Raw genomic sequence first — 27,088 nt, forward strand, 5'->3', positions numbered from 1 at the left:
CCGAGACTGAAATTCAACACCGACTCCCATTGGTAAGAACTTTTGATTCTCCAGAGGACGAAAGCGTTTCGTTTTAATTCTATGTCAACGAAACACGACCAATGCGCGATGAAAGCGTGAAAACAAATTGTTTCCGTCACCTGCATATATTTGCCGTTGCCTGAACTACCACCATCATATCACACCGCTGGTCCATAACAGCAGTGGCGTATTTTGTCTTACATTCAGCTGCGCCTGAATCAATACGTGGTCCAAATGCAGAAGTGTAGTCGATGATCCTAACGCATTACAGACACTCTTGCTAACGTGGTGAAAGCGTGAAATGCATGGCAGCGTCACTACCTTTGTAGCTTGTACTGGATTTTCTCTTCCACTAGTGTATAGTATGTTGTATAAGTACTTGGGGTCCTGCACGACCTGAGACATGGTAATAAGCTGAATACGATGTGTGATATTTACCCCTCACTTATACTACTTACAGCACATTCTGCATTCTGCATGGGAAACTATCGAAATTATCTGCAGGATGGAATGTGATAGTAACGGCAGAGATGTCGGGCCGTTCCTAGTCTATAGCACCATATCTCCTTACAAGAAGGGCGAAATCCTCGCCTTTGTCTTGGCCCTAGGCTCTGGGCTGCCATGATCCAGTAAAACTCGGTAAGCTAGAACCGCGACAACGAGACCTGAACATTTTGACTCCTGATTTAACATCATGGCCTATTCAAACTCAAACTCAGACGTCTTTGATGTCATGGTCATTGGCGGAGGACCTGTTGGTCTGGCTGCAGGATACGAAGTTGCCAAAGCTGGCAGCAAGGTGATGATTCTTGAACAGAATAATTTCTTCAATCAAGCCGGTAGTTCTGGTGATCTGGCTCGCATGTTTCGCACTATGTAAGTCTATCACAGAAGAAATCCAGAGAACCTGGCTGATGAAGTAGGTACACTGAAGAGTTCATGGCCAAGCTCGCAATTGAGGCTATGAAGCATTGGGATGCTCTGGAGAAAGATGCTGGAGTTTCGCTCCGTTGGATGGGAGGTCTTCTGAACTTTGGTGATAAGGACATGGGTGGCGATACTCCAGAAGGTAAGACACTTGTTCTTCTGAGATATGGTACTGACGGGGATAGGGTCACTGTTGGGACCCAAGGCAAACTTGGACAAGTTTGGAATGTCCTATAAAGAGCGTATGTATGCTCACTCCCATTCTTTCTTTATATTCTGACCAAGACAGTCACTGCTGAGCAGATTAAAGAGCAGTATCCCTTCAAGAACCTTGATCCCAAGTGGATCGGACTCTTCGCCCCTGATAACGGTGTCATAAACGTCCAACTCCTTCTCCGCACTCTGTACGGTCTCGCCAAGGACTACGGCGCACAGGCAAAACAGCACACGCAGGTCAAGCAGTTTCGTCCTCTAGACAGTGATAAATCCATCTGGGAAGTCCACGCGATGGTCCATGACAAAGAAGTCAAGTATTTGACAAAGAAGATTATTATTACCAGTGGAGCGTACGTCAATCATGTCCTAAAGCCGAGCTTTAGCATTGGTCTGAGATTGGAGATCTGGGAAATGGTTGCTACCTACTTTAACACCAATCCTGGACCAAACGGCACTATCTTCCCTAGTAAGTATACCTTCATGCTGTAACTCATATTACTAACACTGGGTGAGGCATGTGGTTCCAATTCGGGCCATCGGTGAACGGCAGATCCCAACTCTTCTACGGCTTCCCAGCCTTGCCATGGGGCCCACCGAATGTTGTGAGAATTGCAGTGGATGCTGCTACTCGAACGATTGACGACCCGAGTCAACGCCAGGCCAATGTCTTTGATCCAAGAGACATTCAAGACACTCAAGATTTCGTCAGAGATCATGTCGTCGGCGTTGACGCTACCGTTCCGGCCTCGACTGTTAGTTGTCTCCAGACCAATGTTTTCGGTAAGATCATCGCACTACTGCCTTTTGGACATGCTAATACAAGTAGATAACATGTTTGTGCTGGACTTCTTACCAGAGAAGTATCTCCAAGGCGGTGCGGAGAAGAGTATTGCTATTTTCACGGCTGGTTGGGCTATGAAGTTTGTGCCTACTCTGGGCAAAGCACTTGCTGAGATGGCGTTGACTGGGAAGTCTGACTACAAGCTGGATGAGTTCTCCATCACTCGTCCTGCTCCGGAAGGAAAGGAGATTATCGTCGAGGATCCTGTGTCCATCAATGCGTCTGCAAAGAAGGAGGCAACTCTTTCTCTGTCTCGTAGCGATTGCACACAGTCTCAGGGGTCTTCATGCCGCTCTAACTGAACCATTACTTAGCGTACTTCAGGCTCGTACAGTTCTGCAATACAAATGCTAGTGTTTTTGACAAACCCGATTCTTCGGGCCACTCTTCCGAAGTCCATTGCTAAGTCGCTTTTTCGTAGCTGAATGGGGAATAGCACGAACTTCAGACGAAAGCGACTGAATTGCCAAAGGCCCGATTGGACACATTCCAAAAAGGGTCCAGTCCGCTTCGGAGGGGTTCATGCGGGGTACTTTTGGTGTAGCAAGTGAGCTCTTTTCGATATCGGACTTGATGACCGAGAATTTAATCTCCCTCTTAAAAAATAATCCTCAATCTTACGGCTTGAAACTGTTTCTCTTAAAATAGTCAAACCAAAGTCTCAAAATGGGCGGCAACAACAACACAGTGGGTGCTTACTACGCACCAAAGGGCGGCCTGCCCCCACAAACCCAACTCCTCACCGACCGGGCCATGTTCACCGAGTCTTACGCCGTCATCCCCAAGGGCTGCTTCAGCGACATCGTCACCAGCTTTCTTCCATTCTGGGAGCAAACACGACTATGGGTTATTGCTCGCCCACTTTCGGGCTTCGCTGAGACATTCTCTCAGTACATCATGGAGGTTCAACCAGGCGGTGGCAGTGACCGTGCCGAGATGGATGACACTGCTGAGGGAGTCTTGTTCGTTGTCGAGGGTGAAATCACCGTCACGCTAGCTGGCGAATCTCACACTCTTTCATCGGGAGGTTATGCCTTCCTCCCCCCCAAGAGCGGCTGGACGCTTCGTAACAACTCCAGCGAAGCAGCTCGCTTCCACTGGGTCCGCAAAGCCTACGAATCAGTGCCTGGTCTTGATGCACCAGAGGCCTTCTTCGCCAATGAGAAGGATATTGAGCCTAGAGAAATGCCCGATACAAATGGAGCTTGGGCAACAACACGCTTTGTTGACCCTACGGATGTTCGACACGACATGCATGTCAACATTGTGACTTTCCAGCCTGGAGGTATCATTCCGTTCGCTGAGACACATGTGATGGAGCACGGTCTTTATGTTCTTGAGGGAAAGGCTGTTTACCGACTGAACCAGGATTGGGTCGAGGTTGAAGCTGGTGATTTTATGTGGTTGCGGGCCTTTTGTCCCCAGGCGTGCTATGCTGGTGGGCCTGGCAAGTTCAGGTACTTATTATACAAGGATGTGAACCGACACGCGAAGCTATCTAGGTAGATTAAACAATAATCAGGGCAGCTAAAATCTCGTTACCATTATATGGTATGTTCTAAGCGATTGAAGGAGTCAACCTTTTCACTACCTTCGGTTACCAACTCGCTGTCGTAGGTTATCGCAGCACAATAGTGTGCCACCAACAAGAGATTCTCCAGCCTATGGCTTGCAGCAAGTTGTTGTGAACATAGGTCGTCTCGAGACCAAAGCTAATACATGCGACCAAAGGTAGTGGAAAATACGGGATCCCGTCCGCTCTCCCATAGTCAAGCCACTAACCGGCGGATTAGTAGTTGGGTCGGTGACGACCAGCGAATTCCCGCTGTTGCATGTTTTTTGCGAATTACAGCAATTGCCTTTTTGGTCATTTTTTTCATCAGACAGTTGTGTTGTTGTGAGGTGTTGGCGAAAATGCGCTGTTAAGGCGGTGATACTCTTTCACGAATTTCTTTTTTCAGTGTCGCCCGTGGCTCATACGTCTATGGACCTTCCTGCGACTGCCAACCGCAACCCCACTACAGCAGGTTTCAACCTGTTCATCTTCCGTAGTATAGTGGTCAGTATGCAAGCTTGTCACGCTTGAGACCCGGGTTCAATTCCCGGCGGGAGAGATCCAGCCACCTGTGATACACAGGCATTTCATTTTTTTGCCAATTGTCCTATCGTTTTATTGACAGATAACATATAATGCATATTATTCGCAGTAATGCTATATAGCTGCGTTTATTTTCCAATGTCTCTGAACTGATAGTAACCCGAGAGCTTGCATGCTACAAGGCTGCTCTGGGCATTCTCAGGCGCTTGGGTTACCCTGAAGAACAGCTCTCAGACAATTGAGGGAGTGAAATGGGCGCCTGAGCATTATGATTGTGGAAACTTTGATAAAATACAGTTATGCCAGAGGAGAGAAAGGGAAGCAGTCTGTTTATGACTTTAGTAAACAAGTGGTTATTTTAAACTCAAGGATAGATAACTCATTGGCAATTACACAACTAACCGCAACATTAACAAGCCATTGCATCTCGATATACACGAAGCAATGAACACCAACATCGCATAGTTAACTAAATACTCATAGACTGAGTAAAGTGATTGCCAAAGCATGCGTCAATATTATTGTGACTATTGCAGGACAGTAATCGGTGCGATTTATGTCTGCCCGAGATCGGGTCGGATTGTGGAGCCCCACCGATGACGCGAATTACGAATGTAGAGAACTGGTCTTGCTAGGAACTACCAGAGCCAAAGCCATAGCTTGTTGATATAATTTAGTGTTCAATTCCAGATTGGAGAGATACCGAACAGGGAAATTAACTCACAAAAGCCTTTTGTCGACTGGTGTCATGAGAAACAGGCAAGCCACAGTGGGAGTCTCGGAAGCTCAAGACGTTTCAATCACCAACACGTTGGTATTTCTCAATGTCCTGAAATAACTAAACAGACCAGAAAATGCAAAAAGAGATAAAAAGAACATCGACAACGGCAGGATTCGAACCTACGCGTGCGAACACAATGCCTATGATGTCTCGAAAGAGATAGCAGGGCATCGCCTTAACCACTCGGCCACGTTGTCCTGAGTTCGTTGGGCAGCAATCGTCCAATTGTGAGTATATAGACGCACGTGGAACCGGTGAATTATGCATACGACATGAGGACTGACTGTGTAACTGAATTCTGTCCTGTTGATTGACGAAAAGTCCGGACTTTTGTTTTTATTTTGTCGGTTATTACATGGATGCACGCCGTATGTGGAGGACACGGCCGAGAACGAACACGCCGCACGAACTCAGTTTGAAGGGAAGTGTAAAGAGGGCTACCTCAAAGCTTATCAAGCACGATGCACAATTGTTGAGATCAATTCCATCGCCAACTCTTGTTTTATAATAAATAAAATGCCAATTATTCCATCCAGCCTAAACCCCACTGAAGATCTGGATCTCGTAACCAGCACTACGCTTCGGGCTTCTTAGCATAAGTAACGCAACTACGAACAGTTAGCCACAATCTCTCCCAGGGAAGCAAAACACTTACATGGGCCAATAAGCATGGATCTTGGGGTTATTCCAGTCCTGTCTCAGCTGCACCAAAAACACCTCCACCTCCTCACGGCTCCAGCCCAATCCTCTCGTGAAAGGCGCCATAGTCAGCGCCTCCAGAGCAGAGGCTGCATTGACATTATTCCACTGGCCCAGCTCCTTGTACTTCTTGTCCTTGGGCCAATGGTTGGTAGGCCACTTGTAGCGCGTCTCAACAACATCAACGAATCCGACCTCTTTCAGCATATCCTTGAAGTTGGTTGTGCGCTCGAATGAGCGGTTGAACTTTCCGGCTGCCTCGTCGAGAAGTCGGCACCATTTGTACATGGTATGGTCTTCCTTGAGGGTGCCATCGTCGCTGCCCATGATGACATCGACATCTTGCAGCTCAACATAGCCGCCTGGAGCCAAGTTCCTGCTTGCGTCAGTACGGTTCATTTCGTGGATGGTGAGATTTGGTTTACTGATAGATCTTGGTGAAGTATGACTTCCAGTTCTGAATGCTAAAGTTCATAAATCTGCTGTGAATAAAATCGAACGGTTCGCTGTAAGTCCATTCCTCGTCGATATCATCAATCTCGAAGCGAACATTTGGCGGCACACTATGAATCATCAGTCTTGGTATTCACGTATGGCTATAAGCTTGAATCATACAAGCTCGGCTGGCTCGGCGAGAGGTCAACGCCAATGACCTATCTTGTCAGCGGCTATTCTGAATAAGCTTTAATGGCGGAGCTCACTGTTGCCTCGGGGTGCTCGTCGCCAAAGTCAATTGCCCAGATACCGGTTCCAGTACCAACGTCGAGGACGCGCTTAACCTTGGAGTCGGGAAGGTTAGGAGGGCTTAGACCGAGCTTGTTATCAAGAGTGAGCAGGAACAAGTTATGTTGTAGATCTGTGTTGTTATTGTTATTGTTATTGTTATGCTGCGTTCGGCGGTATTTAAGAGTACATACCCAGTCTTTCGTTCTCCTCGTCATCGTTCGGGAGATTGTATTCTGTGATTGGGCACGTCAGTGATAAGCCTCGTATAGTAGAGGAGTTGGCTACATACTGCCGTCTCGGAAAGCATGATACGTTCTTCCGTTTTCTTGACGGAAGTCAAGAATTGAGCTTCTCAAGCTGTCTGTCGAAGAAGCATTATCCTACGCCATGATATCAGCAACAAAGGTCTGTAATGATGGCCATGGGCTGATCTCATACCGCGCCAAGTGATGAGTCTGCGTCAGAGTGCTGTGGCTGTTAGTTAGCTAGCTTCAGTGGGTCGGTTCCAGCGGGAACTAACGTTATCGTCAGCGTCTACGACGGGATGCGCTTCGATGGTCGTCATTGTCGATTGCAGATCTTTGCTCTCGAATTGCAAGAAGCCCCCAAAACTATCGTGAAATGTTTGTTTGTCTGTCAATGCGAAGTTAAATGCCGCATGTGGTACGCACATGATCCGAGCTTTGAAACCTGCATTGTTTTCTCTTTTCTCGTCCGATGCTGTGCTACAAAACTGACGACCAACATGCATGACACGAACCAACACAGCGTTGCACACGCTGCCAATTATGTACAGTGAAGCGACTGCCGAAGTTCCGCCTGCTGTCATTCCCTGCAAGACCCTGAAAGAACCGCTTCCTCACTGGTCCCAGCCGCTGAGAAGTGGTCTGGCGTCAGGCATTTGGACAGGTTCCGATTGGTCGTGGCCGGGGCATTGCGGTGTCAAACCGAAAGAGGTAGAGTCCACCGTTAACCCTGCAATACTGACAGCCATTTACCTCACATGATAAAGATGCTTCGCAGTACCTGCGACAAAAGAAATGCCAAGATATTCCTCTAGTATGAACCTGCGGTCACGCCGATGATTTCCAGAAATGATTGCAAAGGGAAGACAGGACATGTGTAAGTCCTTTGTTGTTCTTTGCTTTTCAACCTCTGAATTAGACTTTGAGGCAAGACAGTGGCGTTTGTTATTCTTGGCGGCAAACCCGTCCATATACGGTGGAATGACCATGTATATGCTCCCCAGCAAAAAAGAGAGAGAGAAAAAAAGGAAGTGACAGCTTCTTAAAGGAGTAAACGAAGCCGAATAGACTAAACTTATCTTAGTGCCGTTCTTGAAGTCGCTCCCCCCCCCTCCTTGCTAACTTAGAACATATCTACACAACAATGCATGCTAAGAACCGTTGAGCTTTGAACAAAGATTCCGTCCGCCTCGATTCTAAAACAACAAGAATATCTAGCGAGCCGGGAATAGACTTCCACTCAAGTCTAACGCCTCTTGGTTCACGAGGGTAGGTACGAGGCACAGATCGCCTGTCTCTGTTAGAATGTGTTATTTTTGTTTATATTATGACCGTAGCTCTTCTTACCTCATCACCATAGATCATCGCACAATGTAGCAAGCCTGTATCGTACACCAATAAGCTGACACTTCGGATGAAGTGCCGGGACCTGAAAGTAACAAGAGTCTGATCGTCAAGATATAGATTCTAGTAAATCATATCTGTAGCAGACCTCCGGGGAGAAGTATTCCTTACTTCCCTATCACTACCTAAGCATAGCGAGGACACTGTTGCGGTGTTTAACATAAGTGGTGGCGGCAAAATCCAAAACCTTGTTTGTATATGTGAGCCGCAAGGGTATCAGCCAGCACGAGGTACAGAGCCATATGGTGGCCATAAGGTTAAGTACTAGGCTGCCTACACGGGTGATTATGATGTGGCAAATTTCTCTCTGCAAACTTAAGCTCGTAATTGCGGCTTGGCTCCAATGTATTACGAGATCATGTGTCCAAAATTGTGAAAGGCAGAGGCCGACAGGTATAAAGCTCGACCGCCTTTGCATCCCCCGACAGGCCGTCAGTAGAGCCAGAAACATCACGACCAAGCGTCAATTTGCGACTGTAAGCTTCTCAAAACACGTTGACCTTGCCAGTATGCTTAAAAGCTAACTTGCTCACCCCTAAGGTCACCATGAAACTCTCTGCTATCCTGGCTTTCGGAGCTCTCCTCCTCGGCGATGCCACTTCTGCCCAAGATTTCCGATTTCGCCCCCAGATTCTCGAGAATAACACGACCTGGCCTTTGGAAGGTGCCATAATGAAGATACCTGATGGACCTAAGAATCAAAGCCTGCCCCACAAGTGCCCAATGCCAAGGGATTCTATGTTTGCTATAGTGTCTCAAAAGATTCTGGGCAATAAGAAGCCTAGGTGCAGGCAGTTCAACATAACTGCTGGAGAAACGCTCAGCGGATTCCCCCATTTCCCAACCCGCCAAGTCCATGCATTCACCTTCCCCAATCAAACTTTCTTCGTCCAATCAGCCCTCCCTGGATCGGAGTTGGTATCCATCGAGAAACAGAAAAATATTTGGGTGAAGATACCAGGAGGAATGACTGTCACGTGCTACGAGGGGAATGAGGGACTACCTCACTGCGTGTTCAGACTTTGAGATCCATCAAGGGCGAGAAAGAATAGGCAGTAGCATGGAAGCGCCTTAGATGTCAGAGCTAGCCCTTATTAATGATAATAGGTGCCACTAGTAACACAAGCTTCACCGTGATGTTGCATTGTCCAAGTTATGTGACCGACAAGCAAGAGTTTAAGCCTCTGACCATGATTTCGACTTCTGTCCTGTCTATTCTATAATGTTAAAAACCCATAAAAGAATTTGTGATTCTGCGTAAGCAAATGACTGTGCCCTCTCTCCAGTGTAAGCTTCATGGATTCATTGTCCTAAGGGTAAGAGTCTAAAAGAGGCTTCAGCCTCAACGCACGAGAGGGGAAAACACAGGTTGGTACAAACGGGGATTATAAGCCTTGCCCTCATGGTATCACGAGCAGCATAAATGGTAGGAGGAGCGCAAGGCAGGGATAATAGTGCTAACAGTTAACATCCCAAGTGCATGCCACGACTTGACGAGCAGGTATTACCAGGTTATATGTGCTAATTTAAGCTCTCAGACTCTGGCATCAACTAGAAATAACCGTATTTCGCGGCATATAAGTAGCTCATTTGTAGAATTTGATCGTGGGGGCTCATTTGAAACCAGGGGACAAGTTTATACAGTGCATCTTTCTCTCTTAGTAGTGACTACGCTGTCAGTTCTGCAGATAAAGGTTCAGTTAATAAAATCATTCTTTCCATGGCAATTTCTATCGCTGCAACCATAAGCTCGCAATCATACAGACTTAGCAGCCGTTAGCTGTAGCCTTTGTGGCTCTGGGGGCAATGCCCTCAATTTGGGATGATGCTAGCCCTAACCCAACATGCTGCCGAATCAGGCAATACAGAAGATGCACTCTGATGACACTGGCCTCAATTTGGGCCAAGCTTCTTTTTCCCTTGTGTTGGAGTACTCGAGAGTTTTAGACTCACCCCTCAGCGATCCTCTTGACCGCATTCCCGGCATGCTAATGGAGATCAGACATGTGCTCTCAGACCCTCGGAAAGAAATCCCGCATACACCAATCAGCGCTCTTCTTTCAGATGCTTGATGTCAGAAAAACAAGAACCAATCGTCCAGATCAGCCAGGGAAAATGCTTTTCAGAAATAACTCCCGATATCCTTTCACATCTTATTCCTATCTCATTACAACTAGCAATACTCGTGGCACGCATGGCACAATCCGAGGACCCGTCAAACAGCCATGACACCAACCATGATAACAAAACGACGACAATGTGGGGGATTATCCTCTGTGTCGTAGTTATTCTCGTCATCTGCATCATTTGCTTCGTACACTGGCTTCTGCGAAATAATCATATGCCACGGCCTCTGGAAACACAGCTTCCGCGGTTTCGAACGAGCTCCGGTCTGGGAAAGCTCGCCGTGGAGAGCATGCCCACCGTGACTTATCATCACCGGATACACTCGAAACAGATTCACACGCAAGCTCAAATGTCCTCATACATGTTTCGAAAGCAACGAAAACCAAAACTCGAAAAGTTGCAGCGCTATTTCACTATGCCCAACTTGTCGATCCGTTCTCCAAACGTCAGCGACCGAAGCACACGCCAGGCAGATGAGCGTACTTCTCCGGCGTGTTCTATCTGCACTGAAGATTTCATTGAGGGAACAAGTCTAAGAAAGTTGCCGTGCGGCCACCTCTTTCATCCACAATGCATCGATCCGTGGTTGATTGGAAGATCGCGGACTTGCCCATTATGGTCAGTATTCACCATGCCCAACAAAGTCCATCCAGCTAACAAAGCGCCTCTCTTTTATAAAGTCGCGTCGATCTGGCTACTTTAATTAACTTGACGAAACCACAAGCGGTGCATTCGTTCGCTGCACGAGAACGTGCGTATCATTCGCAGGCTACAAGATAATGATAGATATTATAACTTAGGCATGAGACAATGACTAGCGATTTACAACGACGGGCATGGCCAGGGCGCCTCACAGTGTAATGCACATTCTTTTCAGATGAAAATACAAATCATGTTTCTTCCTTGCTGCGAAAGCGGCAATTAGACAGACTACATGGTGATCCGTTGCGCGATCTCATAATAAACGCAAGGTGAGTTTTGTATGTACTGCCAAAGACACCAGACTTTACAGCAACATTAACGAAGCCCAGCAAATTCCTCGGCTATTACCAACTCAGCTCTCACCAATAAGCATTGATCCTGGCTCAGAAATGACCCTTGAACATGATTCTCGTTACTCAATCTGTCTCATTCGTGCTCAAACCTCCCTGCAGTTCCAGAGGCCGCCTACCTAACTTTCCGGCTGCTGATCCTGTCAAAGCTCCCCAAAGTTACAGGGCAGGCAGGGCAGCTAGGGATCTCCACACCAGGGGCACAGACCACACTGTACCACTGTAGTCTCTAAGCTTAATCGCAAGCTGAGATAAATACTTGCCAGCTACAATTGATGCCACTACAAAAGGGCTGATGATCAGTCCAAGAACAGCATCGTCGCAGCCGTAATTTGGCGCTCGTAAAAATGACAGCGAAGTAAAATAAATGCCGCATGCATGGTCGAGACAATTCCAATCCGACCCCGCCTCGTAAACAAACTGTCACGAGCCTGTCTTTGAGCACATGAGACTGGCTTCACTGGGTTCGCCTCTATTCTCCGAGGCGTGCATGCATTATCATCGTAGACCCTTGAATTCTACCCCCGACGCTAAAAAGCTTGTCTGCAATAAGCATCCACTCAATTGCGATTGCTGCAATTGCAGTGAGGTCCAGTACTGGATGATACTGTACTTGTTCTGTCGTACACGCCCTCTTGTTTCAGTCTGTCCCTCTTCAACACCGCTTCGTGCTCGTTTGTCGCCCAGTCATATCATGCTCACCTCGACTCACACCGCTGCTCTGTGCAATCTCGCCAGTGCTACTCCGTAGTTACAAAACCAAGCATCTGACACTGGCGATCCATTCCCCGCAGACAAAGACGCCAAGGAAATTGGCGCGTACGTCATATTCACAGGGACGGCACAAGAGCATTCGCCTTTTTGTTGACATATTAGAGCTATAAGACGCCTGAAGCTGGCCAAGCCGGGTGCAACCGAAGGGGGCGCAGCCATTTCACTCAGTACACAGCCCCAAACAGATCGTCATTTTGTCAAACCCCCCACCCAACATTCCTGCAAGTCATGCTAACTGAGACTCACTTGGGGTATCACAATGACCGTTGAGAGAAGAGACAACTTTCTTCAACCGCTGGATCAGCTCAGCAGATCAAACGAGCAGGGCTGGGGAGCGATAAGCATAACTGCGATTGAGTTGGTTGAAGAGAGCTTGGTAGAAATGACAGTTCTGATGGTCGACAACTCTCTACTTGTAGCATAGCATCATCGACCTCAGGGCTTCGATCCACAAATCCAGCTAAGATGAGAGCTCCACCCCGCTTCCGTGAATAAAACATGTCGTGAGACGCAACTTTTTGGTGGCTGCACCTGTTTCTTTGTCCCCTGTACTTGATCTATGCTCTTGCGAGAGCACGATGAGCCAAGATCTAGATGGCCTGTCCTCAAATTTCGTGGACGCCATCGAGCCAGACGAGCCAGACGAGGGCACCTTGTTGAATGATGCGACTGCAAGTTTCAGGACCGAGACAGATACTGAGCACGAGAGCGAATGGCCTCAACCCTCCGTCTTTGTCACCCTGCATCGGTATTGATCTTTGGCATTTACATAAGTGCAACGTGCTGACAATGTATTTACTGCAGTATAAGAAAATTTGTACTTGCAAGCATAGGTAAATGGGAACGGACTACCGATGTATCCCTTCTAACAATCTTCAACAGATGATCCTTATTCTTTGGATCAATTAAAAAGCCCAAGAGTCAACCATCTCATCGTCCGGCCTTTAGTAGATCGTCTGTATGATGAGAATGACTACTCCATCGGTGCGCGATACACCATCCACTGCCAAGATACCAACCGTCGTAATACTGACCACTGCAGTCTACTGTCTTCTCGCAAACCGAGTACAGTTCTTACGCGAGCAGTCCAGCGTCATCGACCAGAGCACCAGTATAGCCCGCGCAACATTATGCGAGCTCTTGGCTATCAAGATTCTGCGCAACTTTCATGACGACAATCCAGGTCTAGATGGTCTCTTGTTGCTCTCCAAGATCCTGGTCCAGGGCTTTGATCCCTTCCAAGGCGCTCCGCCCGAAGTTGAACAGTACGGGCGCTATCCGCAATGGCCGATACAGAAACGCGGCGGCCATGAGAGGAAGCTGACAGCACTCGAACTCGCCATCATATCCGAGAGCAAGAACTTTGTCAGTTCCTCGGGATGCAGACGAGTGATTGATGCAGTGTATCGTGGTCAGATCGTCTACACCCCTTTGTCGTTTGTTGATATTCTCCCAAATCATTATGAGTACCTTCCTGTGTCTTTGTATGAGCCGCGAAAGGCACCGCTGCTCGACCATCACCGCCTGGTGGTTCCGCGCACCCGATACATGATCGAGCTGGTGCACTATATCATTCTCACTCTTCTGTATGTTTACACGATGCAGTATCGTGATCCTGAGAACTTGACCGGAAACGAGGTTGTCTTCATTCTCTATTCTGCTGGTTGGGTACTTCATGAGCTTGCTGCCATCATTGAGCATGGATGGATGATTCACTCACAGACGTTATGGTCATTCTTGGATCTCTCATACACCGTCATCTTCATGGCCTATATTACTGTCCGGGCATATGAGCTGGCTGTAAGTAGCGTGCAGAATGGCATGGCACATAACATACTCTGCCTCGCCGCTCCTATCCTGCTAACAAGACTGGCTTTCAACATTTTACCAGATCACATCGTCTTCATTTCGCTCCACGCAATGATGAAAGAGTTTCTGATCCTAACATTCCTCGCGATATGGTGTTTTACGGGCTTCCTGTTAGCTCTGCAGTGGCTTTCTCCAGGGGATGGCTCAATTCCAAACGACTTCACCATCATCAAATGGCTACTTTGGATCTGGTTCGGACTAGATGGAACAGGAATTGAGGAATCTGTTCAGTTTCACGCCATTTTAGGGCCAGCACTGACTATTGCCTTTGCCTTTCTCGGCAATACTCTATTTCTCACGATTCTTGTCTCACTCCTCACCAACCGGTTCAGCACCATTGTTACGTCTGAAGATGTTGAGATCCAGTTCCGAAAGACAGTTCTCACGTTTGAGGGCGTGAAAAGCGACGCCATCTTTGCTTACCCGCCACCCTTCAACCTCTTTGCTCTACTCATACTGCTTCCTATGAAACCATTCCTGTCGCCGCTTGAGTTCTACTCGATTCATGTCTTTCTCGCACGACTTGTCAATGCACCCCTTTTGCTTTGCATCGGTTTCTATGAGCGCCGACGCCTATGGACTTTTGGAGCCAACGCAACCAAAGTCTCGAGAATGTGGAAGTTTACTGGTTTCTCACCGCATGGCGACATACAGGCTGTGTTTGAAGTAGAAGCCCCTGCTGAAGTTCTACGAGAGGCTGATGAATTGGATGGACTGAGTGAAATGGGCTTTTCTGATGGTGATGCCGTATCAAGACTTTCTCGAGAAAGGGAAATTAGGGCACCGGTTGTATTTAGCCTCAGTAATGCAGGGACATGGTCTCCAGGACAAGCCCCCGTAGTTTGATCCTGCTACATAGACACCACATTGTCCATGTCTTCCCAGGCCATCTTTCCCTCAAACCACGCCTTCAGGACCTTCGCTCCACTAAATTCACCACGACTCAAGTCTCGATCAACAGCAATGAAATTTGCCCTCTTTCCTGTCTCAATACTTCCCATCTCCGAAGCCTTTCCTACTGCCTCAGCACCCGCTAGCGTTATGATACGGGAGATCTTTGTACCTCCAACTTCTTTCGCCGTCTTGCCCTCCTGCATACCAAAGCGCTCCACGATAGCCGTTGGGGCTGGGAACAGGCCTGGCGTGTCGGTCAAGAACCAGTCGGAACCGACGGTGACATGGACACCAGTATCCTGGAGCTCCTTGAACGGCCATTTGAAGATATGGGGATATTTGGATGTGAGACTTGTGTCATGAAATATTGCGGGTGACATCTCAGCCGTGATTCGTAATTCCGCCATGCGTTTGATGTCATCTTGAGAGGCAGTTCAGTATTCACTCAGAAAATCAGGATGGAGTCTCACCTTGATGAATGGTGTTGCAATGTGCCAGTTCGTGCAATGGACCGGAAGGATTCGACTGCCGAACTCGCTCGAGAACATCGAGCACTCGTCTTGCAGAGCCGTCACCGGCACAATGGATCTTGCAGGTCAAACCTTTCGCATCATGCTTAGTCAAAGCTTCCAACAACTCTTCGAACGTAAGCAGTTGACTCTCCTCGTTGAGATGTCCATCCGGTCCAATATCGCATTGCGTGAAGTGAGGCGGTATGGGCACCCCATCTATCCAAAACTTGACAAACCGTGCATCAACGTGCTGGCTACAGAAGCTTTCAGCAGTATCGATGAGACGATTTCTCCTGAGCAAAACTCTCGGGCGCATGGCCAATGTGAGGGAAGATTTGCATGTCAAGTCGCCCTTCGGCATCTAGCTCTCGAAGAGCATAAAGATAGAGGGTATTACCGGACGCCTCTTGCAGCGAAGTGATACCGAACTTATGAGACTCAGACATCTTGATCCCATAGATGAGAGCTTCTTTGACAACCGACACAGGCGGCTGAGGTAGGCTGGCAAAGACCTCAGCTGATGCTGCTTCGACCAGCTCACCAGTCAACTGACCATCCGGCCTTCGCATGTACTGGCCTCCAGGGGGGCCCTCAACGTCAGCCCCATACCCGACGCGCATGAGAGCTGCGGTGTTGAGAGCGACGTTGTGACAAGAGACATCTCGAACAAGCACCGGCTGCTCAGGAAAGGTATCGTCCAGATACTTCCGATCCATCTTTCCATCTGGAAAGTTCTGACCTGCATAGAAGTTTGCAATAAGCCAATCACCTCTAAAATGCGCTTGGACACAGGCACAACTGGCCTGTCCTTTCTTGATGTTCTCTGCAATAGTTGCGGCGGTACTATCAGATCCAATACTGATTTCGCTCATTTTCTGCATCTAGGCTACTAGAAGATGAGTATGTGCGTCGTGGATTCCAGGCATGACGAAGGTGTTGTCAAGGTCGTGGATGGGAAGGTCTTGTTCCTCGGCCAGGGCTTGGATCTCTTGGTCGGTTCCAACTGCCTCAAAATGCCCGGATGGGGAAACAATGAAGGCTTCGGCCCATGGGCATTTGTCATTTACCGTGTACACTCGGCCGTGTATGAACGCAGCACCATGTTGTTTCATCTTGATATGAGAATACTCTAGTCAAACACGTATGATAGCCACCTATGTTATCGCTTCAAAATCTATCGCCAAAGGTGTCTATTAAATAATGACGGACGTCCGGAAACCGGAACTTCGGAATCAACAGCAGACATAATAGCTGTAGTCCTGTGAGCCAGTCGATGATTTTGTCAGATAGCTGAGACTTCAAGGATGATTGCAGGCCCAAGGCAAGGATGCCCCTCAACACAGAAAGAAAGTCAATCTCCCCGCACATCGCACTTTTTGACCAACTGACAATCGAGCATTCTTTTTCGTGAGAAACTGTGGGAGTGGTGAACGGCTGGCAGAATTTTGACATGCAAGAAGCACGCATTAATATTATTACCTTGCCTAGTTTCAGCGATTGGCTCACCATTCGGCTTGCAAAAAATGGTGCTTTAGAAGCCGAGCACTAACTGTAGCTTTTCCCTCTATACCGTAACCCTTCCCGACATTCACCTTCTGTGGTATATTATGAGATTTACTAATTCTATGCCGGAATTTAGGGAGTCGGGAAACAGAATGGCGCGCAGCTGGGACAAGTACTGAAGTATCACAATTAACAACCCACCGGAGGAGGGGTTGCCATTATCTTCAAAAATAAAGCAGAGAGCTTTTGGTCGGGATGATCAATCAATCAGTTATGCTTCAAAAACACCAAAAAACATACAACAGCGGGGATTCGCTGGTCGTCACCGACCCAACTACTGATCCGCCCCTTACAGGCTTGACTATGGGAGAGCGGACGGGATCCCGTATTTTCCTGCAGGTATGGTCGTATGTGCCTGTTTCACTGTCATTCAGACTTATACCCAATGACTGATCAATTGAAGATAAACGTGAACAGGCCAGTGCCCACTAAAAGTCGGCTTCAGGTTAAGTTGACGTTTTCTCCCTTAAGGATTGAAGTCGCCTGGAGACAACACCAAAGATCATAGTCCAATTATAGACATGTCAATAATCATTTGAGTATTTGCAGTATTAGGCACTCTTAGTTTGATGCACTGCCGCAACTGGTCATCCCTGAGCGACCACCTTCACTTGTCGCGCTGTTCGTTGTCCAACTCCCGTTTTCGTTAGCACCACGATACACAAAACTTACACCAGGCCAGTGTACATCTATGGTGTAACCTGAAGTGGTAATCAATTGGCTTTTCATGCTATCTCCAATGCCCGGCACGTCATATGCATCTACTGCCACGTAGACCTTTGTGCTCAGTCTGTACTGGTTGGTGGAGAGGTTGAAACGAGGCTCTTCGTCTATGCCCAATCTGTCATTAGGCAAAGAACGTTTAAGGCGGATGGCTTTCTACGCCCTCTTTCTAGTACCAAAGAATGCTTCTATGGACATAGAGATGGGTTTACATACAGCCGAGATAGCGAATGTGGACGCAATATCACACTACCATATCTGATGCTGGTACCCTTTCCCAACCCATCCTCCCCAGCAAACTTACACGTTGCGTCTAGGCCATCTCGCATAACAGCCAGCAAGAAGCCGAGAACATGGTCGAACAGCTGGCTGTACCGAACCATCCTAGCCACAGTCTTCAAGAGGTCGTCCAAGGTCTAGACGACACCCAACTCGCCGCCAGTTTAAGAGCAATTGATACTGATCAAGTTCACCGCATCATTCGGTGCTTACGTGGGAATCGACGCCTTAATCAGAGCGGTAGTGTTATCCTGTTCTTTTCTAAATCTAACTTTGTTCGGTAATGATATTCTCTAACAACCACACATTTGTAGAAGTTCAACCTTGGCCCCGAGACGTGCAATCAACCGTTGAAGTTCAGCCTTGGCCGCGCGACCCCCAAGAAATGAACGAATACTACTACCAGAGCCCTTATCAGAACCAATATCAGGCCTATCCGGGGACAGGATACTACACATACGACTGGAACTGGTATTACTATGATAGCTCAACTAACAATGTTCCATACTGTGGAGATTATTACCTCAGCTATGGGTATTGGTGGGCACCAGTTGTATGGTACCCTTCGTGGTATTATGTGCCGCTCACTCGATACAGAGTCCCCAATAGGTCACTCTACAGGAGACTTACATGACTTGGACATTTTTCGTGGAAACTGTGTAATGAGTAGTTTTGATCAATAGGTCGGGGTTAAAACTAGATGTCGAGTCCTTTGAGCCTCACTGAAAGGAAGTTGTAGTCCACGTCCGTTGAATATACAAATCAGTTGGCAGATGGCATCAACACCACGACCAGAGTTATAAGTCCAATATTATTTGTCCCAAATTCTGAATCGAACCATGTGTGCAATTGCGAAAAGTCACTACGGTGTCTCGAATGAATAGCCATCAATTTAGGCTAAAAAGTGAAGGATTGTGATTTATTACATTGCAACCATCCCTTCCCGTCAGGCTCTGAGTTACACCACCCTCTTCCTCTGCGGCTGAACGGTACGCCGAATCAAGGCAACACCATACCACACTTGTTCTTATTGAAACGTCATTGGAAGTATGTTATTCGCTGATTATCTTTGTATTTCGGATTTGCGGCCTAATATCTCTGCCTTTGCAGCATATTACAAGGTGAGACTGTCGCAGCGATTGGTAAAAGGGTTGAAATGAGGTTCCCTGACACTCTAGTCTGACGTAAGGTGACGCAATTGAGGCTGAATGAGGATGGGTTGGGAGAGAATGGTCAGTGAAGTCAGCATGTGAATAATGCTATCGAAGCCCAATCACCGGCTATAAAGACTGTTCTGACTATCTGTCGGTTCTTTCTGTTCAGAAACTCAATATCCACAACAGAACCATTGTGCAACTACATAAGAGTCAGGATAACGTGAGTGATCACCTGTCCGTCGAGGACATTGACGACACTGAACTTCCGGGCGCTCTGCAGCGGCTCGACAATACTCAATTGAACCGCACTGTTCAAGGCCTCGATAGCAATCAGATCCCTCGCGTCTTACTTGCCATCAAGAGCATGAATGACGAACAAACCCAGCGTATCATCCAGAGGCTTGATCCCTCAACGGATAATCGCATCCAGACCTTTGGTAAGTCGACAGCCGTCCCTGACCATTCTCCCTTTAAGTTGTTTAACACCATAAACAATCAGGAGGAGTGATGTTCTGGGGTACGAATATCCAGTCAGGCCTCGGAAAGCCGGGGCATCCCACGTTCTGTGACAAGTTCCCTCATAAGACAGGTACTGGAAGGTTTGTTTGTGGCTGCGGCTGGCATGATTCCGATCAGGCGGTGGACGACCTCATCGTGCACTACTTCTTGTTGAAGCAAAACGGCGTCCTTTGGTCGCACGTTGAGGGTGCACCAAATGAGTACATGTGCCGGGCATGCGTCAACGACAAGCCTGGAAGTTTCAATAAGTATGATTTAAACGACCTTAATGCTCATATTTCTAAGAACCATGCTATCGATCCCTACACTCTGGATGCTTCTCTCAAGGGCTCGTATGGGCAATACTTGGGGCAGCGACCAGGCTATTACTACGAGCTTTGAGATTATACATGTATTAGTAGCTGAAAAACTTTTGTTACTTTCATCAGCATTAACCGTAGTCAATGTGGTACGATGACGGATGATCAATGATTGCTTCTATGTATTTTAAGTCAGTTACGGCTGTCAGTGCCTATGTCAAGGGAGCGTCATACACTACGCCTAAAAACATCATAACCTAGTTCTCATCAGTACCGAGCGAGTAACGCATCATTAGCAATGCCCCTTCAGTACTGATCAGGAGTCCGTGAATGATTAAGAAAAACAGGTGGCTAGTGGCTGAGAGCCTAGGTATAACCAGGATATGGAGATAAGGACCTCTTAGCCAAGGCTCGATCGAGACTATAGCATAGCTCTGTGAGAGGGATCATGATCATACCAATGATTCAAATTTACCTAGACGTATCTGGCACTTATCTTGTTTCATTCCTCTGAGCTATGTGACAGCTCTGAAAGTTTATGACTAACCCACATGAATCGGCATAACTCGTATCCGACATAAGCCGCAATCCTACATTATTTTACACCGTCCCTACACTATGGTCTCTTCGCGTGTCCCTCGGATGATAGTCACTTCATGAAGTCACGTTCTTTTCTGACACCTTGGTAGCATCACCCTTATCAGATTCGCTCACTTCGATCGGCCCCTCGAGATCTTCAACAGTTCGGTCACCATACTTCTTCATGGTGAGTTTGTCGAGCTAGAAATACTTGGTAAGCGGCTGTGAGATGGCACTCAGAAATATAGCACTTACATAATTGACCAGCCAGATATAACAGAACATGACACCACAGCAGGCAAGAAGCGAGATAGCGCCCTTCTTCCAATAAGGTGCATCAGCGGCACTGTAGAAGATGATGCCCCAGAATGTCCAAAGAACCATGGAGCCGATATTCATGGAGTACAGCGTCACACTGCGCACAGCATCATCGCCTGTTCGCTGCAGGATGATGTTTGCCCAGCCAAAGATGAGGGGGTTGACCATGTATGCTGATCCAGCAAGATAAAAGGCAAACATGACCCCAGCGTCAGACAGATCCCTCACGAGAAGCATAGCTCCTACAACAACCTGAAGAAGGACGGCGAGGATGGCCATTGGAACACGCTGGCGGGTTGCGTCCATGTGCCATGCTGCAAGCATATTCGCAGCGATACCAACAGCCTGCACGCCAAGAGGGTAAGTGTTGATCTGGGTTTGCGAGAACTTGTCGTTGTAGTACTTGAGCCAGAGTAGGAAGGTGTTTTGAAAGGGAAACCCCTCGACACTGGCGCAGACAGGTGACCAAAAGAAGAGGATCCAGCTGTTGGGGTAGTCAGAAGCAAATTGCCAAAGGCTTCACGGAGAAACATACAACATGGGAGTAAGGAAGACTCGCTTGATCAGAGACATGGGCATAATATTGTGGCCATCGCTCTTGATTGGGGGGAGTCGGGAGACTGCCAACTTTCTCTCATCTTGGGATAAGTATTTCGCCTTTGTGATTTCTGGAATATCGGGGAAGTAAAGGAATCCAAACAGGGCAATGGGAAGGGTGATGATGCCGTCTACAGCTGTCAGCTCCGGGTTGTCACTGCGGATGACTCGACTTACCGATCAAGAACACCCACTGCCATCCTTGGAGGCCGGACATGCCTCTCATGCCCTTGTGAATGGCCGTCATCATGACACCAGCAAACATGGTACCGACTTGGCCCGAGGCAGTGAAGAGGGCAGTTCGCTTGGAGATCTCTTCAGGCTTATACCATGCTCCGATGATGTAAATAGTTCCTGCATAAGTACTGGCTTCAGCAAGACCGAGGAAGAACCTGATTACGCAAAGTTGAGTAACTGTCTTGGCAGCGGCACTAGCCATCTGTAATATGTCAGTCGGCCATTTTTATAACACTGATGTGCAATAAGCCTACTGTGAGACCAGCCCAGATGACGACCATAGATGGGAACCAGACTCTGGGTGCGATCTTCTGGATGATGATGCCATGAGGAAGCTGGCCAATAGCCATTCTAATCGTGGTGAGTAGCCATCTTGAACACGGTCAAGGAACGTACCCTGCGGTGGTGACGGAGAGGACAGTATTGTAATCATGACCAGTCATGTTGAGAGATTCACGAAGGCCAGCAACCTAGATTGTCAGTATTGATGTCAATGGAAATGGTCACTTAAGCTTACATAGGCGTTTGCGAATGCCGCACGGTCTGTGTATCATTGATCAGCTGGATGGTCTGATGCTTCATGAAGATTCGTCCTACCAAGGAAGTTGAAGAAGTAGCTAAGGCAGCAGTAGGTCTAACAATGTCAGTATTGCTTTGCCAATGGACCTGATTGAACGCCTTGGCTGCATACCATGATGAAGAAATCTGCGAAATGTCAGCGTCGGCAAATACGAGCGGCTATGAATGAACCAACCTAGTTTCCTGACAAGGCGTCTCTCCTCCTTCGACTTGGCAGCCGCCCCCAAGAAGAACGCTGGGCGCCATCAGTACATAACCAAATCAAGATGCCAGTAACTACCCACTGCGAAGGCTTTCGCCAAATCCAACCTTTTCAGCCATTGTGATAAGCAAATAAATTTACCAAGACGTTTATGATCCTGAGCCAAAGCCAAACCAACAAGAGAGAAATGATCACACTTATCAATCAGTTACTCCTCCTCACGTTCTCCACTCTGATTATCAGATTTATAAGATAAACAAGCAAAATTTCTCTTCCTAGCCTGAAAGGGTGACATCGCCAATAAAGTTTGGTTGAACTGCCGAAGCTAACGTCGTATTTCGGCGGCGTAGGATCAGGAATGGTTTAGTGTAGAGTGGACCCTGAGCTGATGGTGGTGATCTAGACTTGTTTTTGCCAAGAGACTGTAGCATTCTGGGAGATTTGAGTTTCAATGGAGAGAGCAAATGTGAGCACATTAATGAGGTTCTTTTTCATTAGTCGTACCGGTCACTGTGGACGTTTGCTTGTCGAGTTTTGGGGTCTCTTGTCCCTGAACCATCAGCAGGCTTTTTGCCTCGGGGTTATGCTTATTTGCAAGTGGAATTTTCTTCATGTGGACCAGTAATTTTACATGACTCAGTGGGACCTCTTGCAAGGGTCGGCCGCTGACTTAGTCTACCCTGCCAAACGAGGCCAAACGAGGTTTATTTATCGGGGAATACGGCTTGGCATATCCAGTCTCTCGGTTCGACACTAGGCAAGCATGGAAAGGCGTGAGCGATTTAAAGTAAGCATCAGCTCTCATGTCCACAATGGTTCTGTTTAAGATGAAACTATCGATCTTGGCAAGAACTAGAAGAAGCCAGAGTCTCTCTTGAACTCAGTCAGCCAGTCCAGATTATCCGCTGGAGTCTGATTCCATACGTCGTGACTGGAAATCAGGTCAGTGGAGGCTTGCGTGACAAGACTGTGGTTCTTACCTGTCGTACATAATCCAACGTGCTTGGTATTGAAGTTCTTCGTCAGTTGGGATGTGACTTGTTGGATTCAGAGGCGAAATGGTTCTCGCAACGTAGCGGGTCAAGTCCCTGGTCAGACCTCTGTACATGTTGCCGTCATTCAGCGACACGATCTTCTGTCCCAGAGATATAGGTGGGGAGCTGGGAATGTTTGGTGGTATCCAATGCTCATGGTCGCCACTGGATATAGCGGGAAAAGGACTGGCTGAAAGCAGAGGAGGAATAAGGCCTTCTTGTGTGTTTGATGAAACAACACCAGATGGCGGCAGTCCTACTCTCTCTCGGAACGAAGCCAGCCACCTTGTTGACCGATAAACCAAACCAATCAACAGCTGACTGAACATAGGCGAAGCATCAGGCATATGGTTGATGATTGAACAAGCCTCCTTCTGCAACTCACCATCTCCAATCTCCAGGTTCAACAACTGCAGCATATCAATATACTGCCTCAGCGCCGTCTCAAGCTTGCAGTCCTCAAAGATATCTTTCTTGCTATGAATCTTCAACTCTGAGAACCTCGACCTAGCTGCACTCTTCATAGGCGTCATTCTTGCTTTGTTGACGATATCTTGTGTGCTCATTATGAGATCGCGAAGCCAGGATGTTGCCGTTGAAGGGTGTTGGTAGTTCATTTCCGCTCCGAAAATGATGCAGCAGGCTTCAAGATGAAGAGTCTCATGAGACGGAATGCAGTGATTGATGTCGGTATAGTTAGAGTAGAAGTAGTCGAGCTCCAATTGTAGTAGTTCAAAGGCGCTTGTTGAACTATACGGTGCACCCTGTTGCGTAGAAAACGGAAGAGGCGAGTTGCGCTCGTAATCAATGAGGTCTGCACAATCATGAGTAAGATGTCTGGGCTTGGAGTTATTTACTTACATGGGGGCATGTGATTCTCCACCATATCTAGCGTTGCAGCATCAAATCCCCAGTTCCCTCTCCAATCTGCCATGGTCTTCCCCTCCTTGAAGTGCTCCGCTAGATGATTCACCCGCTCCGACCATGTCGTCATAGTAATATCACAGAAACCGCAACGTGATATGACATCCTCATGTTTAGACTTCCATTCCTCCATTGGCCACTTCATGAATTCCGATCTGTGGACGAGGCGAAGGTGTTGTCGTAGATGATCCTTTCTGTAGAATATTCGCTCTCCTCTTTCACGTTTATGGCACAGGTCATGATTATGCTCCTCGAGGTGAGATTCATCTGGATCCCCAAAACCGCAATAAACACAGACAGTCTCAGAACTCTCGTTGAGAGCTGTTGGGCCGAGAGGGGAACACTCCCATTGCTCAAGAGACAGGTGCTGTGTCTTCTCGTGTCTGGACCACGTGTGTTTCAACTTGAACGTCTCAGTGCAAAAGGTACATTGAAAGCGATGGCAAGCAACAGAGAGACCTCTCTTGTCATCACTTCTGGTGCGTAGACCTCCTCGACGACGCTTCTTGATGACTCTGTTGAGTGACCGATTGGATGTATGTGAGTAGCCCGAGGCCTTAGAGCTTCGACTTGAATCGGAAGTATCAGTTGTCGCCCAGGTACCGGTCGATGATGGTGCCCTGCCGTGTCTCGTTCGCGTGCTGTGGGGTTGGTTGATGGTATCACTCGCGCCCGATACCGCCCTTACAATAGCGGCCATGGTGGATGGCTCGTCTTCAGGTGGTGAGTTCTCCCATCGCTCAAGTGGACTTTGTTGGACGATCGGTGTAGGTGGCCGACGTAGAGGTATGTCACGGGGACTAGCTTCTGCCGGACTTGTATCTGTTGTTTCTGGCGGGTTGAACTTCTTTCTACGACGAGCATTGGCGAACCAGTTCAAGATTTGTTGTCGAGTCAAGCCTGTCTGCCTCTCGATTGCCTCGACATCTCGGACGCTGGGATAAGGGTGATGTGTATGATTCAAGAGCCATTTGTTGAGAATGCGGACTGAGTTAAGAGAGAGTCGCTTCCCAGTCTTGGGCGGTGGGTTTGAGATAGTACTTGTTTCAGCCCATGCATCCGATACGACGGAACCAATAATTTCGGTGGATCCGAACGAAGAAAATGAGTTGACTCCTGGGACGTCTTCTAAGCCCGAGACTGGGTGCAATAATTGAGGATTGACTCCATTACTGAACGGATTCTGCGAGGCGAAGCCAAGGTCAGAAAAGCCGGCCTGGTCTAGAAGATCACTAAACTCGGTACATTCGCCCTGGAATACATTAGTACCGGCATTGACGCTGGTTTCTCCGTCGTTGCGTTCCATATTGACGAGCCATTCGCTAGTAGAGATGTAATGTCCAAGTTGAGACGATGAGTCTGAGGCGTCATGTAAGGTTGACTTGACCCACTATTTTCTTGTCATGTTCAGCCCTTTCAGGACCCTTGAACCAATAGCACACAAGATGACACGATAAGCTTCACTATGTCAACGTTAAACCCATCCAAGGCGATATTTCTCTATAGTTAACAGCAATAATGAATCTGAATATCACCACAGGATATCATGTAGAATATAACCCAGACATGCTTGCCCAAAATCGTCCTGGCTGAAATCCAAGTGAAGAGGGTGCGGAACATCGCAACCAAGATGTGGACGAGGACTTCCAAGACATTGGGTTCGTCAGCCGCAAGACCAGATCCCCGGTTGTCCAGGGTCAATGACAAATGGGACAATCTTGTACAGTCACTTTAGGTCCCACCGACTCTCGTATCCGCACGATAGCCCAACAACCGGCACACTCCTGAACCTCAACCTCAACGTCCGTAATGTCGTAACCTCTCAAGATATATCTACACATCCTTGCGACAATCCAGGCATGCGACCAAGACGTAGAATCAGCCTCGACTATGACAAGGACCTTCACCTGACGTTCTTGCTGTGCACTTCCAATGCGACAGACCTCAAAGCAGTTCCACTTTGTATACTCCAGCGCACCAGCAAGTTCCTTCTGAAGGATTCTCTCAGGATCCGACCAGAGACGTCTCAATGGATGAGAGTCTTCCACATACGACCAGTCGTTGCATAGGCCCGACCACTGATCATCGGGGTAGTTTGATCGCGCCAGGAGTCGGGGTTTGTTTCGCCAGAGACCGTAGTAGTCTTCTGTCTCCAGCGCTGTCGGGGGAGGGGGTACACCCTCTGGTAGGGCCTGAAGTAGAGGTACCCGAACGGTTCGTATCGATGTTTCGGGGTTCACGTCAGGTGGAGGGGTGCTGGATCCTCCTGGGCTCTCGGGACATGAGTCTCCCGTCTCACCCTCTTTGGTGGTATTTGTCAAGTGAGATGGAGCACCTCGGGCATTTGGCGATTTTCCAATCGATCTCTTCCTCTTTTTCTGAAAGTTCATATTGAGGTAATAGTGACAGGCCAAGAAAAAGGATTGAGCGATATATCAGGACTTAATAAACAGGATGCCATATTGAAGAGTTTGAACTGGGTTCTTCATATCTATATGCGCTAATATTTAATATTCCTGTCACCATTTGATAGAAAGCTTTTCTGTGTTAAAGTTGCGTTCTTTTTGTATACGTTATTATACTTCCAGGATTGGAGGCTATTGATTGCTGGACAGTTATATAGCCTTTCGTTTATCGAGATTTATGACATAATACTGGAACTTGCTGTATTTCACTTCTGAGGTATAAAGTTATTGTCTGTTTTACTTTACGCATTAGCTGCGAATTGTCTACATTGAAAAAGTCCACGACAGATACGTCTGACGACTTGCTGGCGGTTCTCAACAGATTAGTGTTAGGACAGCAATAAATACCTCTAACAACAGATCAACTGATCTAGGATATACCTTCGACTATTCGATGGAGAAGATGACGTTGCACGTACAACAAATC

The 27,088-nt window shown here is 47.7% G+C and overlaps 11 protein-coding genes and 4 non-coding genes across 15 annotated transcripts; 8 read left to right on the forward strand and 7 right to left on the reverse strand.

Annotated features, from left to right (window-relative positions):
* Positions 1-715: 715 nt before the first annotated feature.
* FPRO_12214 (uncharacterized protein) lies at positions 716-2,411 on the forward strand (the record flags this gene model as incomplete). The annotated part of the gene is made up of 7 exons (XM_031221771.1): positions 716-897; positions 945-1,090; positions 1,134-1,190; positions 1,238-1,630; positions 1,678-1,944; positions 1,991-2,260; positions 2,320-2,411. 7 exons carry the CDS (start codon positions 716-718, stop codon positions 2,409-2,411), a joined length of 1,407 nt encoding a protein of 468 aa, XP_031087297.1.
* Positions 2,412-2,671: 260 nt separating this feature from the next.
* On the forward strand, positions 2,672-3,511 carry FPRO_12215 (uncharacterized protein; the record flags this gene model as incomplete). The annotated part of the gene is made up of 1 exon (XM_031221772.1): positions 2,672-3,511. The coding sequence occupies one exon, from the start codon at positions 2,672-2,674 to the stop codon at positions 3,509-3,511; it is 840 nt and encodes a 279-aa protein (XP_031087298.1).
* A 215-nt stretch (positions 3,512-3,726) lies between these two features.
* Positions 3,727-3,842, forward strand: rrna33. Its single transcript, XR_004093495.1, has one exon. It is a non-coding gene; the product is annotated as a ribosomal RNA (ribosomal RNA).
* A 205-nt stretch (positions 3,843-4,047) lies between these two features.
* On the forward strand, positions 4,048-4,119 carry tRNA. Its single transcript has one exon. It is a non-coding gene; the product is annotated as a tRNA-Asp (tRNA).
* An 863-nt stretch (positions 4,120-4,982) lies between these two features.
* Positions 4,983-5,081, reverse strand: tRNA. The gene is given in 2 exon segments: positions 4,983-5,026; positions 5,045-5,081. It is a non-coding gene; the product is annotated as a tRNA-Ser (tRNA).
* Positions 5,082-5,458: 377 nt separating this feature from the next.
* Positions 5,459-6,874, reverse strand: FPRO_12216 (uncharacterized protein; the record flags this gene model as incomplete). Its single annotated transcript, XM_031221773.1, has 9 exons — positions 5,459-5,492; positions 5,540-5,959; positions 6,009-6,146; positions 6,199-6,236; positions 6,285-6,439; positions 6,501-6,542; positions 6,599-6,689; positions 6,748-6,777; positions 6,830-6,874. 9 exons carry the CDS (start codon positions 6,872-6,874, stop codon positions 5,459-5,461), a joined length of 993 nt encoding a protein of 330 aa, XP_031087299.1.
* Positions 6,875-8,504: 1,630 nt separating this feature from the next.
* Positions 8,505-8,984, forward strand: FPRO_12217 (uncharacterized protein; the record flags this gene model as incomplete). Its single annotated transcript, XM_031221774.1, has 1 exon — positions 8,505-8,984. The coding sequence occupies one exon, from the start codon at positions 8,505-8,507 to the stop codon at positions 8,982-8,984; it is 480 nt and encodes a 159-aa protein (XP_031087300.1).
* Positions 8,985-10,152: 1,168 nt separating this feature from the next.
* Positions 10,153-10,865, forward strand: FPRO_12218 (uncharacterized protein; the record flags this gene model as incomplete). Its single annotated transcript, XM_031221775.1, has 2 exons — positions 10,153-10,703; positions 10,766-10,865. 2 exons carry the CDS (start codon positions 10,153-10,155, stop codon positions 10,863-10,865), a joined length of 651 nt encoding a protein of 216 aa, XP_031087301.1.
* A 1,624-nt stretch (positions 10,866-12,489) lies between these two features.
* FPRO_12219 (uncharacterized protein) lies at positions 12,490-14,586 on the forward strand (the record flags this gene model as incomplete). The annotated part of the gene is made up of 5 exons (XM_031221776.1): positions 12,490-12,659; positions 12,716-12,744; positions 12,794-12,895; positions 12,954-14,527; positions 14,578-14,586. The coding sequence occupies 5 exons, from the start codon at positions 12,490-12,492 to the stop codon at positions 14,584-14,586; spliced, it is 1,884 nt and encodes a 627-aa protein (XP_031087302.1).
* A 45-nt stretch (positions 14,587-14,631) lies between these two features.
* On the reverse strand, positions 14,632-16,058 carry FPRO_12220 (uncharacterized protein; the record flags this gene model as incomplete). Its single annotated transcript, XM_031221777.1, has 3 exons — positions 14,632-15,095; positions 15,145-15,440; positions 15,472-16,058. The coding sequence occupies 3 exons, from the start codon at positions 16,056-16,058 to the stop codon at positions 14,632-14,634; spliced, it is 1,347 nt and encodes a 448-aa protein (XP_031087303.1).
* Positions 16,059-16,982: 924 nt separating this feature from the next.
* On the reverse strand, positions 16,983-17,098 carry rrna34. The gene has a single exon (XR_004093496.1). It is a non-coding gene; the product is annotated as a ribosomal RNA (ribosomal RNA).
* A 1,882-nt stretch (positions 17,099-18,980) lies between these two features.
* FPRO_12221 (uncharacterized protein) lies at positions 18,981-19,808 on the forward strand (the record flags this gene model as incomplete). Its single annotated transcript, XM_031221778.1, has 3 exons — positions 18,981-18,983; positions 19,123-19,345; positions 19,408-19,808. 3 exons carry the CDS (start codon positions 18,981-18,983, stop codon positions 19,806-19,808), a joined length of 627 nt encoding a protein of 208 aa, XP_031087304.1.
* Positions 19,809-20,380: 572 nt separating this feature from the next.
* FPRO_12222 (uncharacterized protein) lies at positions 20,381-22,357 on the reverse strand (the record flags this gene model as incomplete). The annotated part of the gene is made up of 11 exons (XM_031221779.1): positions 20,381-20,506; positions 20,561-21,107; positions 21,159-21,351; positions 21,398-21,659; positions 21,712-21,808; positions 21,854-21,927; positions 21,975-22,000; positions 22,055-22,091; positions 22,149-22,162; positions 22,212-22,271; positions 22,321-22,357. 11 exons carry the CDS (start codon positions 22,355-22,357, stop codon positions 20,381-20,383), a joined length of 1,473 nt encoding a protein of 490 aa, XP_031087305.1.
* Positions 22,358-23,090: 733 nt separating this feature from the next.
* Positions 23,091-25,502, reverse strand: FPRO_12223 (uncharacterized protein; the record flags this gene model as incomplete). The annotated part of the gene is made up of 3 exons (XM_031221781.1): positions 23,091-23,169; positions 23,219-24,086; positions 24,134-25,502. 3 exons carry the CDS (start codon positions 25,500-25,502, stop codon positions 23,091-23,093), a joined length of 2,316 nt encoding a protein of 771 aa, XP_031087306.1.
* A 391-nt stretch (positions 25,503-25,893) lies between these two features.
* Positions 25,894-26,586, reverse strand: FPRO_12224 (uncharacterized protein; the record flags this gene model as incomplete). Its single annotated transcript, XM_031221782.1, has 1 exon — positions 25,894-26,586. One exon carries the CDS (start codon positions 26,584-26,586, stop codon positions 25,894-25,896), a length of 693 nt encoding a protein of 230 aa, XP_031087307.1.
* Positions 26,587-27,088: the final 502 nt, after the last annotated feature.

This window comes from Fusarium proliferatum (assembly GCF_900067095.1).
Source record: "Fusarium proliferatum ET1 genome assembly, contig: FPRO_scaffold010, whole genome shotgun sequence".
Classification (NCBI taxonomy): Eukaryota; Fungi; Ascomycota; class Sordariomycetes; order Hypocreales; family Nectriaceae; genus Fusarium; species Fusarium proliferatum.